At 40.7% G+C, this 16,771-nt stretch overlaps 1 protein-coding gene across 1 annotated transcript; it reads right to left on the bottom strand.

Moving 5' to 3' along the window:
• Positions 1-2,192: 2,192 nt before the first annotated feature.
• LOC138824169 (lysozyme g-like protein 2) lies at positions 2,193-15,973 on the bottom strand. Its single transcript, XM_070017830.1, has 5 exons — positions 15,931-15,973; positions 6,891-7,031; positions 5,918-6,114; positions 3,430-3,568; positions 2,193-2,311 (listed from the first exon to the last, which is right to left on the bottom strand). The coding sequence occupies exons 1-5, from the start codon at positions 15,971-15,973 to the stop codon at positions 2,193-2,195; spliced, it is 639 nt and encodes a 212-aa protein (XP_069873931.1).
• Between the last annotated feature and the right edge of the window lie 798 nt (positions 15,974-16,771).

The raw sequence follows: 16,771 nt of genomic DNA on the forward strand, positions 1-16,771 counted from the left end.
AGGCTGAGATCCAGTGTTCACTGTGGTGGTTGGGTTTATGATGAATTTTGCTGGCTGTCAACCCGTTCCTGAATCACTGATTCATTTTCATACTGGTGTCATCAGTACTCACATGTTTTTTTAGTGTCTACTTTGCCCAAATGACATCTTGAGTATGGGGTCTTTGGTAGAAAATTTCTGTTTCCCCATCATAAAACACTAGGGGAATAGGTTCAGGAAATATGTTGGTCTGCTATTTCTTATTTTTCAAAATATAGGCCAGGTGCTGGTGCCTCATGCCTGTAATCCTAGCTACTCAGAAGGCTGAGATTTGAAGATATTATTTTGAAGCCAGTCTGGGCAAAAATGTCTGTGAGACTCTTATCTCTAATTAACCACTAAAAAGCCAGAAGTGGAGCTGTGGCTCAGTGGTAGAGCACTATCCTTTAGAAAAATAAACCCTTAGGGACAATGCTTAGACTGAGTTCAAACCCCAGAGCTGGCAAAAAAAAAAAAAAAAGAAAAAGAAAAAGAAAGAAAATTGTCTTGTCTGGATGTACTTTATCCTTAAGTGATTATTTGAAACATATGTTTTGGCAGGAAAGTCCCAACTAAATCATCTATGAGCAAGACAGGCTTCTGAAGAAAATCCTGGATTGACTCCATTCAGGGACAAGAGTCAAAGTATTTAACGAAGTGGTACAGCCTGGGATTTATGCAATCACAAAAGATTGTGTTGCACACTGACACACTAGCTGACTATTGGTTTTTCCCAGTGAAAGAGATTTCTAGTTCTGCCTGAGAGGTCATTTAGCAGAAAAAAGTTTACTTGGCTTTCTCCAAGGTATCTCACTAGTTGAGGGAGTAGGATTCCATTCCTTGTTAGATGGAAAAGTGATTGGCACAGACATCTACCAAATATCTCCAAAGGGACTTAAATGCTCAGCAGGAGCCACACGGCAAGAACTTTACATTCCAACATGGTGTAGTATCCTCTTCTGACTCTGCAAGTAAAAGCTACAATCAGCATCCAGTTTCCTTGTCAAAAATTGCCCCCATCTATTGGAGGTAGTACTTTGCAATACCAAAGAGCAAAATAGCCAAGAAGTAGGTGTATATTTGACCCAAATTAAGCTAACCGAAGTCTCTCCCCAAGGACTATGAAAGTGAAGCACACTGATGAAGGGATGGGGTAAAGCCTTTAGAATTCACCTATTAGGAGGTTGCTAATCTAGGCACAAACCATTAAGTATGGTCAAGTATTACTACTCCCCATGTCATAGAGATGCCTGGCTTCTCAAGTCTATTCAGTGAGCTTTCAAGTGATTTTTTTAGTAATTTCCTCATTGCTTATAATGTCCAGAAATAGGGATTTTTTTGTTTATAATAAAAAACTAATTCAGGTGGCACATACTTATTTTTAAAGATTTTATTAGTAGCTAGGAGAAATAGGAGAAAAGAAAATGGTGGATGGACCTTCAGCAAGAGGAGATGCAAAAGATTGGTATGGTTCTTAAGAGATGTAGTGTGTATCTCTTTAAGGTCATTCTCAGTTCCTTAAGAAGCTGGAATTCCATCATTAGCTTCTCCATTGGGCCATAGGTTCATTGGTTTATGAGCCAGGAACTACTCATGAGCCAAATTTTAGTGATTTTGGCAGATACTGGGAAAAGGACAAAGGCTCAAGTGATTCTCGCTTAGCATTTCTGTAAGAATTCAGTTAGATGGTTTAGGTGAGCACTGACATTGTAGGCTAATGTAAGGCCTTACTGGAAGAGGTAGAATTGTGGCCATGGCATTCATATTGACTACAAAACAATTATATGTATGTCTCTGTACATTCTATGAATGCCATATTGTGAAATAGGATGATTCTCTCTCTGTTCTCTCTTTCTCACTCTTCTTTCTCCTTCCTTCCCTCCTTTCTTTCTTTTTCCTTGTGGGATTTGGGATGGGACCTTGCACTTTGGAGGCAAGTGTTCTGTCATTAGGCTACATTTCCAGCAGCGTGTGTGTGTGTGTGTGTGTGTGTGTGTGTGTGTGTGTGTGTGTGTGTGTGTGTGTGTGAGCTTTCATTAAGATGATCAAGAAACAAATTTTGTTTCATGATTTAAGTCACTTCTTGGCAATATTGGGCACAGTATGTTGATATCAAACTTTTAAAGAAGGGCTGAGTACCCTATTCATGTGGCTCACCTACAGTGCTTCTTTGCCTAGAAACCATGCTTTTTGAAGAATTTAGCTCGGGCTATAATGTCACTAACTAAGTCAGCATCTACATCCATGGGTGTATCAATGGTGTCAATTCCAGACTTGAAGGCAGAGAGACCACCTGAAATGAAATACAGAGGTTTACACTCCAATATTAGCTAACAGTAGAAATAAGATATAAACATTTCCACGATATTCACACCCCACCCCCAGAAAAATCTCCCAAAGTAAACAGTCCAAAATTCTTTTTTCCCTTTTTCCTTTCCTAAAAAGATGTTTTAAGAATCACTAGAAAGGGGCTGGGAAGGTGGCTCAGTGATAGAGTGCTTGCCTTGCATGCATGAGGCCCTGGGTTTGATTCTTCACCACATAAGCAGAAAAAAAGCCAGAAGTGGTGCTGTGGCTCAAGTGGTAAGTAGTGCGCTAGCCTTGAGCTGAAGAGCTGTGGGACAGCACCCAGACCCAGAGTTCAGGCCCATGACAAAAAAAAATCACTAGAAAGGTTCTAATTTGTTTGTTCTCCCTTCCCCCTCCCCTGCTTTCTCTCTCTGATTTCCTCTGTCCCTTTCTCCCTCCCCTTTCTTTTTCTCTCTACAATGGCCAGTTTTGGTGTAGTGTAGACCTGGAAGAACTAGATATCCAGTAACTCTTTAGTATGAAATTGTGATAGTCTCTCCTTTATTCAATAATTCACTCAGACAGACACATACATACACACATGCATTCACACACACACACACACACACACACACACACACACACACACACACAACACACACCCAAAGCCACAGAAACTATAGAAGAAAGAGCAAATTTGTAAAAATTTGTAGGGGGAGAAATCCTATGTTCAGCCAAACAGAAATTTCCACTGGGCTTCTCAGGGTACTCGAAGACTGGAGACTGCTCACAGAGCAAAAGTTTATTCAGACCATTTAGAAAACGGTTAATAGCTTTTTGTATCATGGAAAACCCTATGAGAAGAAGGTTAATATACTGACTTAAACTACTGTTAACTATCAAGACACCACTGAATGGATGATACCAGCAACTCCCACATCTTACATAGACTCAAGAAGTTGATGAAGGCAGACCACTCAAAGTAACTATGGTTCTGAGACTGCTACTGCAGCAAGTCCTGCTAGCCATGGCTGACCCGGTAGGAAGGCTCCCAGGTGCTCTCAGGACACATCTGAGGTTTCATCGTGTCATTCCTGCCCCTTGAAGCCAAAAGAGCCCTACCTTTTAAGTGTTGAGGCACACTCCACGTGGGGAATTTTCTCTGGATCGCCTTTATCTTGTCTGCTAGAATCCCAACGCCCTGCAAAAGGTGTTCTTTGCTGTCCCAGGCACCAACAGGATGGTAAAGTTGTTTATCAAGCTAGAAAATTCAGACAATAATGTCAGCATCTGGACAAGGTAACAGTGTTCTGCTGCTCCTAATTTCTCCTCCTTTCATTCAATCTAACAGACTTGGCCTGACACATCTCTCCCTCCCTCCCTTTCTCCCTCCCTCCCTTTCTCCCTCCCTCCTTCCCTTCCCCCTCTCTTTCTTTCTCCCTCCTTCCCTCCCTCCCTCCTTCCCTCCCTCCCTCCCTACCTTCCTTCCTTCCTTCCTTCCTTCCTTCCTTCCTTCCTTCCTTCCTTCCTTCCTTTTTTCTTTCTTTCTCTCTTCCCTTCCTTCCTTCCTTCCTTCCTTCCTTCCTTCCTTCCTTCCTTCCTTCCTTTCTTTCTTTCTTTCTTTCTTTCTTTCTTTCTTTCTTTCTTTCTTTCTTTCTTTCTTTCTTTCTTTCTTTCTTCTTTTCTTTCTTTTTCTGATCATGGAGCCTGGACTCAGAGCTTGAGCTCTGTTCTTGAGCTCTTTAGCTCAGGGATAGCACTCCATCATTTTGAGCCACAGCTCTACTAATGGTTTTTGAGTGGTTTGTTGGAGATAGAGTCTCATGGAGACATTTCTGCCCAGGCTGACTTCAAACTGTGATCCTCACATCTTAACATTCTGAGTAGCTAGCTTACAGGTGTGAGCCACCAGCACCCAGAGACATCTATCTTTTTATCTCCCCTCACCCAAAGTCAATCCTACTCAATGTCAATCCTACTGGTATATTTTTCATAAAGAAGAGAGTCAGAGAAACAAAGTAAAGTTTGGGAAAAATGGACATGCTTGGTTTTAGCTAAGCCTTCAAATACACAAGAAGAAAAGGAAGAGGAAGAAGAGGGAATAAGTTGTTTCAAAGTCTAGACATTTGTAGTGGAAAACAATTATCTAGCTAATTCAAATAAAAGTCTCTAACGGGGGCTGGGAAGGTGGCTCAGTGGTAGAGCGCTTGCCTTTCACGCCTGAGGCCCTGAGTTCGATTCCTCAGCACCACATAAGCACAAAGAAAAAAGCCAGAAGTGGTGCTGTGGCTCAAGTGGTAGAGCGCTAGCCTTGAGCTGAAGAGCTGAGGGACAGCACCCAGGCCCAGAGTTCAGGCCCCACGACTGGGCCCCCCCCCAAAAAAAAAGTCTCTAACAGAACTGTAGTTCAAAGTGGTAGAGCACTAGCCTTGAGCTGAAGAGCTGAGGGACAGCGCCCAGGCCCAGAGTTCTAGCTTCACGACTGAGAAATAAATAAATAAATAAATAAATAAAATAAAATAAAAGTCTGTTTCTAGAATAAGTGGGAAATGGAACAACATACAACAAAGGGGCCCATCAGCTGCACTGGACATCGAAGAAAAAGAACTAAGCAACCCAAAGACAGCAATGGGAAGGAAGGGATGAGAGGGAAAGAGGGAACAGCCTACACTAAGTAAAAAGAAAGAAATGTAATCATCACCTGATGTGGAAGAAATAATTTATTTGTATTGTCAAAGCCCGTAGAATTCACAGACTTTATAGACCATGATAATGACAATTTGCCTTGTGAAGGTTAAAATGTGTTTGTGACTTTAAGTATCACTATTCCACAATACTGTGAAATATGTGAAATTTATGTAATCACCTAATCTCAATTTTTAAAAGAAGTGAGATAAGGGATGGGTTAGGAGCAATAGGTGACAATGTTTCAGACACTTTGTACTCATATTCTGTTCTGTAGAATAGGAACTTCTTTGTACAACTACTTAAAGATATAATAATAAAAGTGTTTTAAAAATCTGTTTCTAGACAGTCATAGAAGTGTATGCCTATAACCCCAGCATTGGGAGGCCAAGGCAGAAGGCAGATCATAATTTCAATCATAACTTCAAGGCCAGCCGAGGCTACATAATGAGATCCAGTCTCAAAAATAAACAAAAAATTCCAACAACTTTCATTTCTAACTGTGAAGCCTAGAAGCTTGAGTTTCTACAGGGGATTTAAAATACAACCTGAGAGCAAATATTCAGGTATCTTGAACCTCCTTTCTTCAATTAAACAAGAGGAAAATATGGGTTCACATAGGACTTAATTATATAATCACACAACTCATATGGATGAAATTTTCCCAATTGAAGTACGTTGCGTGTTTATTGCTCAGTTGTAGTTATGGTATACATAACACATTTTAGAGATGCCCACTGACTGATAAGCCTTGAAATACCAAAAATGTGTTCCAAAAATCCCACGTCAAAGTGTACTGAAACCCTTAGAGCCAGACAGGGGGCTGTTTGGGGGATTGGAAGCACCATAAATGTACAGTATTTCCCGTCTGGGCTGAGCTTCTTCTGCAAGGAAGGATGAAGTGCAGATGACAAAGTCTACATACCTGCATCAAGCCAAATTTAAGTCCCCTGTGGTCCCAGCCATTTTGCAGGACAGTTCCACCATGGCTTTCCCTGGATATGATGGCTGCGATGACAGCTGGATCGATGCAGTATCTTTGTCCCACTTCTTTGATCACAATCTGGTAAGACTTTAGGGCTTTTAGATCCATCTCAGCAAACATTTCAGAACCACGGATCCCTAATCCAATAAAAAAGACATTGTTTCCTCTCCTCCAGAAGAAGACCCTTGCTCAAAGTTCACTTAGTTTTTCCTATAGCCCCTAACCACTGCCCATACCATGGAGCAGCCGTTCTCAGACATCCATCATTCTGATCTCTGATTGAAGAAAGTCAGATAGGTTCACAACCTGGGACAGGAGCCCCTGGTGCTCTGCTTTTCCTCCTTTCTATTATGCATGCCCATTGCAGGGAGGGCACTGGATTGAGCCAATGTCAGCTTTAATCTGGTTGTGCCACCTCCTAGTTTTGTGTCTGAAGTTGCTCCTTCCTGCTGAGCCTCAACACTCTGATCTATGACTTGAAGGTGTGGAATTACACATGACCTTATGGCTCCTTCCAGTCTGGCTCTCTAAAACCAGGATAACATCTTGAAGAAGTATTTGAACAGATTTCGAAGGAGAGGAAGGACAAAGAGCAAGAGGCTTGCTTTAAAAGCTCATGGGTCTAGCATAAAAGCATAATGAATAACAGTGCCAGTCCCCAAGTTCAAGTCCCAGTACTTGTAATAAATAAACAGAATTCTGACTCAATCTAACAAACTATTTGTTTTCATTCTCCTCTTTTTTCCAAACATTGCCCAGATGTGTTTATTTCTATATATGGAAACTATTGATAACTTTTAAATTTGGTATTTTTTATTTGTAGTAATGATGATGCCTTCTCAAAATTGGCTAAGAAAAGGAATCTAAATTTGGTGAGAAAAGTCAAATGTCTGTTGTATTTTTTCTCACTTACCACAGCTAATCAAATTGTTTATCTCACAGGGGGCCCCGGAGGTCTCCATGGTCATGATGTCTCCGTAGCAACCATGGTACAGGCGAGGATGCAGGCGAGGATTCATGGCATGAGTGAAAGAATATGAGGCCCTGGAAGTGCCTGGCAGAGCATAGAATGATCATTTGTGTGAAATCTGTAGAAAATGCTGCTTGTGCTGCTATTAAAGATATACCAAAACCAAAGAGAAAGATCTTAGACTTCCTTCTGAATTACTTGTGTGTGTGTGTGTGTGTGTGTGTGTGTGTGTGTGTGTGTGTGTGTGTGTGTGTGTGTGACAAATCTGGCTACAGTAGACAAAACAGAAATGATCCCTTCACACTCTTCCAATATTTTGGGTTTGGTTTTTAATACAGCATTTAATTCCAAAACCGCATACAAAGTATTGTGAAAACCCATCTGTATAGATCTCAAGTATTTGCTTCAATCTTGATTTTGATTAAATGGTCACAGACTTTTTATTTTCTTTCAGCATTGAGGATTGAATCCAGGGCCTCCACATATAAGTGCATACTCTCATAATTAGGTAAACATATTCTATGTCATGTTACAAAGTAAGTTTTCTATGTCTAGTTAATAAAATTAGAAATAAAAATTATTATAAAGACAATCTCTTCTTATCTTTACTCTCAGTATGATTTGAGTACTTCTGTTCAGGTCTGTTTGATAAAGGAAATTTGATTATTTTCAGAATTTTGAAAAGTTTGTTCTCATAATTCCATTGATTATAGATATGTACATTAAAGTTACAAATACTTGTTAGAATAAACTAAGTATGACAAATCATTTAAAGTAAAAAACCACATATTGTCTCAACATATAAATGTGTGTGTGTGTGTGTGTGTGTGTGTGTGTGTGTGTGTGTGTGTGTGTGTGTGTGTGTGTGTGTGTGGTGCTGTGGACTCAACTCAGGATCTCACACTTGTTAGATGAAGTATGCTACAACTTAAAACGTACCTTTAGTCCTTTGCTTTTAGTTTGCTTTATTTTACATAGGGCCACACAGATGATGGCAATCCTCTCACCTCTGCCTTCTGAGTAGCTAGAACCAGAGGTGTGAATCACCATGCCCAGCTTATTTTGTGTTTGTTTGTTTGTTTGTTTTGTCATTTATGGGGCTTGAACTCTGGGCTCCCTGCACGCCTCAGCTCAAGGCAAGTGCTCTACCACTTGAGTCACAGCGCCACTTCTGGTTTTTTAGGGGTTTATTGGAGATAAGAGTCTCATGGACTTTTCTGCCTGGGCTGGCTTTGAACTGTGATCCTCAGATCTCAACCTTCTGAGTAGGTAGGATTACAGGCGTAAACCACCCGTGCCTGGCCTAGCTTGTTTTTAAGATAAAGTCTGCCTAACTTTTCCCTAGGGTGGCCTCAAGCCACAGTCTCCCTATCTCTGCCTGCTGAGTAGCTGGAATTCCAGTTGTGTACTGCCACACTTGGCTATGAAAGTAATGTCTATTCACAGATGGATTTGCTCTCCTTACTACATGTGTAGTTCTAATTAATGTAATTGTGTAAAGACACTGCACACTGTCTTAGAATTAGATATAGAACAAGTAGCAAAAAGGAATTGCAAATGGACCATAAAATTAGACAGTGAAATTATCAAATAAATCAGGATACACTGAGAAATATGATAATTAAGATGTGAGAAATCAGGCATCAGAAAAGCCATTTTACACTCTAAGATGTGGATTTCTGTGTGATTCACAGAGCGACAATAACACTGGCACCTGCTAAGCCCCTCAGAGTTGTGGCTATGAGACACACAGAAAACATCTGCAAGGTATGAATGAGATAGATAGTTTCAGAAGATTGAGTGAGATTATGTCCATAAGGAATTTATACAGATTAATTTTCTGTTTTCTAAGCAAATAACTATTTGCAGAGCCTTGTTCTTATGTTGGATATTATAAGTCATCAAGAGACGTTTGGAGTACAGAAAAATGTGCTTGGGTCCTATGCCAATACTAGGCCATTCTGTATAAGGTCTTGAGTATCCTCAGATTTTGATATCTGCAGGAGTCTGAACCTGTCTGCTCAGATACTAACTCTCAGTGAATAGATTACGGATTACCATAATACAAATCACATGTAAAATGGATATATGTGGGGTGGAAATGAGGCAGAAAACAGAAACCATCTGTTGGAAGTTCACTCTTTTTCCCTATTCTGCTAATAGAATAATACAAATTATCATTACTGTTTATCTGGATTATAAGGACAGCTTCCAATTGACCTCTTTGCTCCATTCTTGCAGTCTGTTCTTCATTCAGCCAGAATAGTCTCTCTTAACATTCCATAGTTTTATCATCACCAAGTTGGTATCTATCTGATTTGTCTCTTTACTCCTTTTTGACTTTCCCTTCCCTTTCCTCACTCCCATTCTTCTCTGTTCCCATCCTTTAACATAGTAGGCAGATCATTTTTCCTAGAACACTATTGCTCCAGATAGCTACATGATTGGCTGCCTTTATGCCTTCAAGTATATTCAAATATCACTTCATTTGTATCATCAGAGATATGAATATTTCATAGGCCAAAAGTGAAACCATCCTTAAATATTTTAAATGATGCTCAAACACATTTGGAAAATGAGAAAGCCACATTAAAACATTATGGAAATATAGAAATATAACCTCTTTGTTCAACTACTCAATAAAAAGAAAACATTATAAAGACAGCATTTTTCAGTCCTTCAATTAATAATAAGCCAAAGTTTAACTGCATATTCTGTGGGTGAAGCTATGAGTTAATAAGCAGTGTGCTCATTAGCTTTCTGTCACTATAGTGAAATAAAGAGGTATATTTTAGCACACACTTAGGAAAGTTCTGATCCAAGATAAAGAGACACCATGGCTTTGAGTCTATAGTGAGTGTGTCCTGTTGAGAAACCTCATTTACATCACAAGTCAGGAATGGTTGAGAGCCTGGTTTCCCCAATACACTACAAGAGCATGTTCTCAATGATCTAAGGATGTCTAATAAAGCCTTACCTCCCAAAGGTCCACTGCATCTCCCAAGAGTGCCCCTCAGGGACACTGTTTAACAAATGAGCCTTTGGAGAACACTCATCCAAACCACAGTGGGCAGTCTCATTCCTTGCTGTAGAGAATTGTACAAGAGGCTATTCCTTTCATCTATGTTTATAACAGTAGGAAACAATGCACATGTCACCAATGTAGGGATGACTGAATAAGTGAGGCCAAAAACCAGTGGTGACAAATTATAGAGATATGAAATGAAAGAAGAGGTGGAGCCATACATTATGCTATAAAATTATTTCCAAGTACAATCAAAGACCCCAAACAGCAAAAACAATCCTTAGCAGAAAGAATAGTGTTGGAAGAATATCAATACCAAATTTCAAACTCTACTACAAAACCATAGTAATCAAAACAGCTTGGTACTGGCACAAGAACAGACCTTAGGACCAATGGAATAGAACTGAAGACCCAGAAATAAGCCCACAGACCTATAGCCATCTAATCTTCAATAAGGAAGCTAAGGAAATAGAATGGAAGAAAGACAGCCTCTTGAGTAAATGGTGCTGGCAAAATTGGTTAACTACTTGTAGAAAACTAAAGCTAGATCCTTATATATCACCCTGCACCAGAATCAACTCCAAATAGATCAAAGACCTCATTGTCAAAGCAGACATCCTGAAAACATTACAGGAATAGGAGAGACTCTAGGGCTCCTTGGCACAGGCCAGAATTTTCTTAATAAAGACCCAGAAACACAACAAATTAAAGAAAGGTTGGACAAATGGGATTGCATGAAACTGCAGAGCTTCTGCATGGCAAAGGAAATAGCTAGCAAGATCAATTGAAAGCCCACGGATTGGGAGAAGATCTTCACTAGCCATACAATGGACAAGGGTCTCATATCTAAAATATACCTGGAACTCAAAAAATTAAATCCCCCAACAACAAATCCTCAAAGAAACAACTGCCCAATTAATAAGAAGGCTAAAGACTTAAAGAGAAACTTCTCTGAAGAGGAAATAAGAATGGCCAATAGACACATGAAGAAATGCTCAACTTCTCTTGCCATAAAAGAAATGCAAATCAAAACAACATTGAGATACCACCTCACCCCAGTTATAATAAAAAAAATCTAATAACAACAGATGCTAGAGGAGATGTGGCCAAAAGGGAGCCCGACTGCATTGCTGGTGGGAGTGTAAACTTGTTCAACCACTTTGGAAAGCAGTATGGAGGTTCCTCAAAAGACTCCACATAGAGGTCCCCTATGGCCCAGCAAACCCACTTTTGGGCATTTACCCAAGTGATCACAAACAAGACCATACTAAAGTGACCAGCACAACTACATATATTACAGCATTATTTACCATAGCTAAGATATGGAACCAACCCAGATGCCCCTCAGTAGATGAATGGATCAAGAAAATGTGGTATATATACACAATGGAATTCTATGCCTCCATCAGAAAGAATGACATTGCCCCATATGTTAGGAAATGGAAAGACTTGGAAAAAAATGATATTAAGTGAAGTAAGCCAGGCCCAAAGAAACATAGGTCCCATGGTTTCCCTTATTTGCAATAACAAGTATATGCCTAGGACAAGCAGAAAAGGTAAAAAAAATTATGTGTATATGACCCTATAAGATGATGCTAAGCGAAATGAACCCCAAGATAGGGACCCAAGAAGTTTTTTCTTTGTTGCTGTTGTTTTTAATGTACTGTGTGATTTTTTTTTGTTTGTTTCTTTTGTATGTTCTTCCCCCATGGTATAAGCCCTGTTTTCACTGTATTTGATGTCGGTGTCCTGCATCTTGTATATACATTTTTCTAATTTGGGGAGGGGAAGGAAAATGACAAAATGCTGAAATAAGGATACAAGTTGACCCATTGTAACAATGAGATGTACAAGACACTATGTTGAAAATGAACTTTACAACTTCGGGGTTTCATGAGAGCTGGAGGGAGGAGTTGGGGAGGAGAGAAGGGATGATAGGGCAAAAACAAAGGAGGGGGTAACAATGCTCAACAGGAATATACTCATTACCTTACTCATGTAACTGTAACCCCTCTGTACAGTATCTTTACAATAAAAAAAATAGATTAAAAAAAGGTCAGACGTCGAGGTGTGCTGAAATGGTAGAGTGCCAGCCTTGAGCAAAAAGCTAAGGGACAGTGCCTTGACCCTGAATTCAAGTTCCAGCGCACACGCGCGTGCTTGTGTGCGCGCACGCGCACGCGCACGCGCGCGCGCACACACACACACACACACACACACACACACACACACACAGAGGCAGGAGTGCAGGATATATTTTCTTCTTTTTTTGTCAGTCATGGGACTTGAACTCTGGGCCTGGGCGCTGCCCCTCAGCTCTTCAGCTCAAGGCCAGGACTCTACCACTTGAGCCACAGCGCCACTTCCGGTTTTCTGAGTGGTTTATTGGAGATAAGTCTCAGGTCTTTCCTGCCTGGGCTGGCTTTGAAGAATGATCCTCAGATCTCAGCCTCCTGAGTAGAGAGGATTATAGGTGTGAGCCACCCATGCCTGGCAGGATAGATTTTTTTTTTTAAATGGCAAATGTTGAAAATTATGGGTGTATGAATACTTACTATAAATTCTTCTGTTTTATATGTTTGAAAATTTCTATAGCTAAAGGTTTTTTTAAAAGCTACTTTATCAAAGGGACTAAGCACAGATCAGTGGTTACATGCTTAGCACGTAAACACAAGTTCAATATTAATATACACAAAATATGACTTATCAGAGAGCCTTTTTTGTCCAACTATATTAAAAACATAGCATACCACACCTCATTTTCTGGTCCTCATTATCTTATTTAATTTCTTTTTTATTTTCAATCTTAATTACATATATATATATATATATATATATATATATATATATATATATTGTTGTTGTTGGTTATGGGACTTGAACTCAGGGCCTGGGTGTTGTCTCTGAGCACTTTTGCTCTATCACTTTGAGCCACAGTGCCACTTCCAGTTTTCTGGTGTGGTTAATTGGAGATGAGTTTCACAGATTTTCCAGCCTAGTCTGGCTTTGAACCACGTTCCTCAGATCTCATCCTCCTGAATACCTAGGATTACAGGCATGAGCCACTGGTACCCAGCAATCTTATTTAATTTATATTGACAGGCTCAGTACCTGCTTGCTGACTGGCTCACTGCCTACGAGCATATTTATCACTGTGATGTGGAGGGAGTACTAATTAAAAATGCCTACCCAGGGCTTCACATGCCAGATCTTCAGAACCAGGATTTAGCTCGAAAGCCCAAGACTTGTACTCAGAACCTTTCAAGTGTTCTATTCCTTAAGCCACATGCCCAGCCCAAGATAGTGTCTTCTACTTTTGTCCAGGGCCAACCTCAGACCATGATCATTCTATCATTGTCTCCTAAATAGCTGAGATTACAGGGGTGTACCACCACACCCAACCCCACAGGTTCTTTTAAATTATATTCACTCATCAGTTAGTTGTACACAGATAGTATCGTAGCTCATATAGCTGGCTATATAAAAGCTCTCACTTGGCAATTAGAAGTGGGTAAAAATGTAAAGCTATATTGCCTTCTTTTGACCACAAGTAAACGCAAATTATTGCTTTTAGATAGGTTCACTTTTCTAAATTTAGGATTGAACTGTACATGTGTATGCATGTCCATCTTGAACTCAGAGCCTGGTCACTGTCCCTGAGTTTTTGTTGTTGTTGTTGTTGTTGTTGTTTGAGGCTGGCACACTACCACTTAAGCTACAGCTCCTCTTCAGCTTTATGCTGGTTAATTGAGATAAGAATCTCATGCACTTCCCTGCCAGGACTGGCTTCAAGCGATTATCCTTCTATCTCAGCCTCCCAGAGTAGCTAGGATTATAGGCGTGAGTCACTGGCACCTGTCAAGGATTAAACTTGGAAATTTTTTTTTATCTCAATTCCCACTCTAAAATAAAGACAACTTCAACATTGCTTACATTGGCTTTTCATTTCCTTCGGCTTAAGTTTCTATCTTTCCTAGTTCAAAGTCCCTTACCATGTTGCCAATTTTCTGTTAGGACTCTTCTGTTTTGGCCACACAGACCTATTCCCACATACTTCTCAAGCATATGTGCCTCTGTGTCTTTTCTTATTCATCCATCCAGAGGATGCTCCCCTTCTTGTATTAAATCACCAAGCCTCCTTCAACTTTATCTTTTTTTTCTTTTTTTGGTACTGGGGATTGAACCCAGGACGTTGCACTTGCTAAGCAAGCGCTTTGCCACTGAGCTACATTCCAGCCCCCTCCTTCAAGCTTAACGTCTTCCCTCCAAGGCTTTCAGATCTGAACTTCCTAGCTGATATGTGAGCTTTTCTTCCCAAATTCCTCCCAGGTTAGAGTTTTTGCCTGAGATTTTAACTTAACTCTCATCTCCTGCCTGGCCTTGATAATTATCTCTGTATATTTCAAGGTACAGTTCCATATATCTCTTGATAAAATGTCAAGCCTAGTGGGCACACTGTCAGCTAGAAAGTATGTAGATCAATTCATATTGAATTCCAGCTGCTATCTTCTTTACCTGCTTGGCAAGAAGCATATATCATACATGTTTTTTGTATGCCAGTCCTGGGGTTTGAATTCAGGACTTGGGTGCTAGCTTTTTTGTTTAAGACTAGAGCTCTATCAATTGAGCCATCATTCCACTTCCAGCTTGGTGGTTAATTGCAGATAAAACCTTTCTGCCTGGGCTGGCTTTGAATCACAATCTTTAGAACCCAGCTTTTTGAGTAGCTAGGATTACAGGCTTGAGCCACCAGTACCAGGTTACACTCCACATACTGGGATTTCTCTTTCTTTTCTTCTTTTTCCTTCCTTCCCTCCTTTCCTCCCTCCCTCCCTCCCTCCTTCCCATCTTCCTTCCTTCCTTCCTTCCTTTCTTTCTTTCTCTCTCTTTCTCTCTCTCTTTCTCTCTCTCTTTCTTCTTTCTCTCTTTCTTTCTTTCTCTCTTTCTTTCTCTCTTTCTTTCTTTCTCTCTTTCTTTCTTTCTCTCTTTCTTTCTTTCTCTCTTTCTTTCTTTCTTTCTGGACTTGATCTTAAGGCCTGGATGATATCCCTGGGCTTTTTTGCTCTACCACCTGAGCCACAGCTCTACTGATGTCCCTGGGCTTTTTTGCCCTACCACCTGAGCCACAGCTCTACTTCTGGCTTTTTTTTTTTTTTTTTTTGGGTCCGGTCTTGGGGCCTGAACTCTGTGCCTGGGCGCTGTCCCTCAGCTCTTCAGCTCAAGGCTAGCGCTCTACCACTTGAGCCACAGCACCACTTCTGGCTTTTTTTCTTATGTGGTGCTGAGGAATTGAACCCAGGGCCTCGAGCATGCAAGGCAAGTGCTCTACCACTGAGCCAACTTCCCAGCCCTCTACTTCTGGCTTTGTGGTGGTTAATTAGAAGTAACACTTTCATGGACTTTTTTTTGCCTGGGTTAGCTTTGAGATCCTCAGATCTCAGCCTCCTGAGTAGCTAGAATTACAGATGTGAGTCACCAGTGCTTAGCTACCATACACTCTTAATTACAGAAATAAGCAGTTGGTTAATGGACGAGCAGTCAGAAAAGCCCATACTTCCATTGCATATAAACAGTTTTTCCTTCCTTCTCTTCCTCTCTTCCCTTCCCCTCCCCTCTTCTTTCCCTTCCCTTTCCTTCCCTCTTCCTTTCCTTTCCCTAACCCTTCCTTTTCCCTCTCCCTTTCCTTCCCTCTTCCTCTACCTTCCCTCTTCCCCTCCCTCTCCCCTTCCTTCTCTCCTTCCCTTTCTCCCTCCCTCCCTCTCTCCCCCTCCCTGTTCCTGTCTCTCCTGCTTCCTCTCCCTTCCTTTCCGCGGTACTGGGATCCAGGCTTCACACTTGCTAAGCAGGCACTCTACCACAGAGCCCGGCCCCCAGCTCCAGCTCTATCTGATTCATGACAATGCTGGAAGTTCTCACAAACTCTCTGAGCACAATTATAAACATCAATCAATGACTTACCAATGAGGGTCATAAGTCCCCAAAACACAACAGAGGGCAGCATGGTGGCGGGTCTTATCCTACAAGATGTGTTCTGGTTTGAAATAGAAAGTGATTCGTTTTAAAACTTTCTTAAAGGTAAAGTTCCTTTGATTTAAAAATAAATAATGTGGAGTCATTTCTAATTCCAAACCCATTTTCCAGTTTCAGGTTATTGTTTTCTGAGTCTCACTCAGCAAATGGCTCCTTGCCTTACTCTCTTTTTTATGCAAAAACCTTTAACTCATTTTAGTCCAATTTTAGTCCAAATATTGCTACAAGTCTGTGCACATTTTATGTAGGCTACCCCCCCCCTCCACACACACACTGAAGAGGTTGGTTGTATTCTGTTTCTTCCCAGTGAGCTCTTTTTCTCTGTTTCATTCAAAAGGGGGGGGGCTATAAACTTTACAAGATATAAGAAAGCCAGCACGTACCTCATCTGCAGCTTCCCAGAGAAAAATCATCCCTCTCTCTCTGAGAAGGTCTTCCAAAGCAGCAACCTGTAGGTCAAGATTTTAGGAGGATGGCCGTCTTATAACAGAGGTTTAACAACTGGAGAATCCATTAGTCAGTAAATCACTATGCCTCTGGCTTCAACTGACCAGACCTCAGTATGGCACCACCACCATAAAGGAAGCTTTTAAATACCACCATGTAGACTCACCTGCCTTTTCTTACCTTCTTCTGGGCCAACAATTGGTAGAGGAGCTTTATATATGGTTTAAAACCATCTCTTTAAACCACTGACCTCATTAGACCTGGTTATAATAATACTTTGGATTTAGGTGGCTCCTTTAATAAAAGAACTTCAAAGTGTTTA

Source organism: Dipodomys merriami, unplaced genomic scaffold (genome assembly GCF_024711535.1).
Source record: "Dipodomys merriami isolate MVZ:Mamm:240054 unplaced genomic scaffold, mDipMer1.0.p SCAF_1277, whole genome shotgun sequence".
Taxonomy (NCBI): domain Eukaryota; kingdom Metazoa; phylum Chordata; class Mammalia; order Rodentia; family Heteromyidae; genus Dipodomys; species Dipodomys merriami.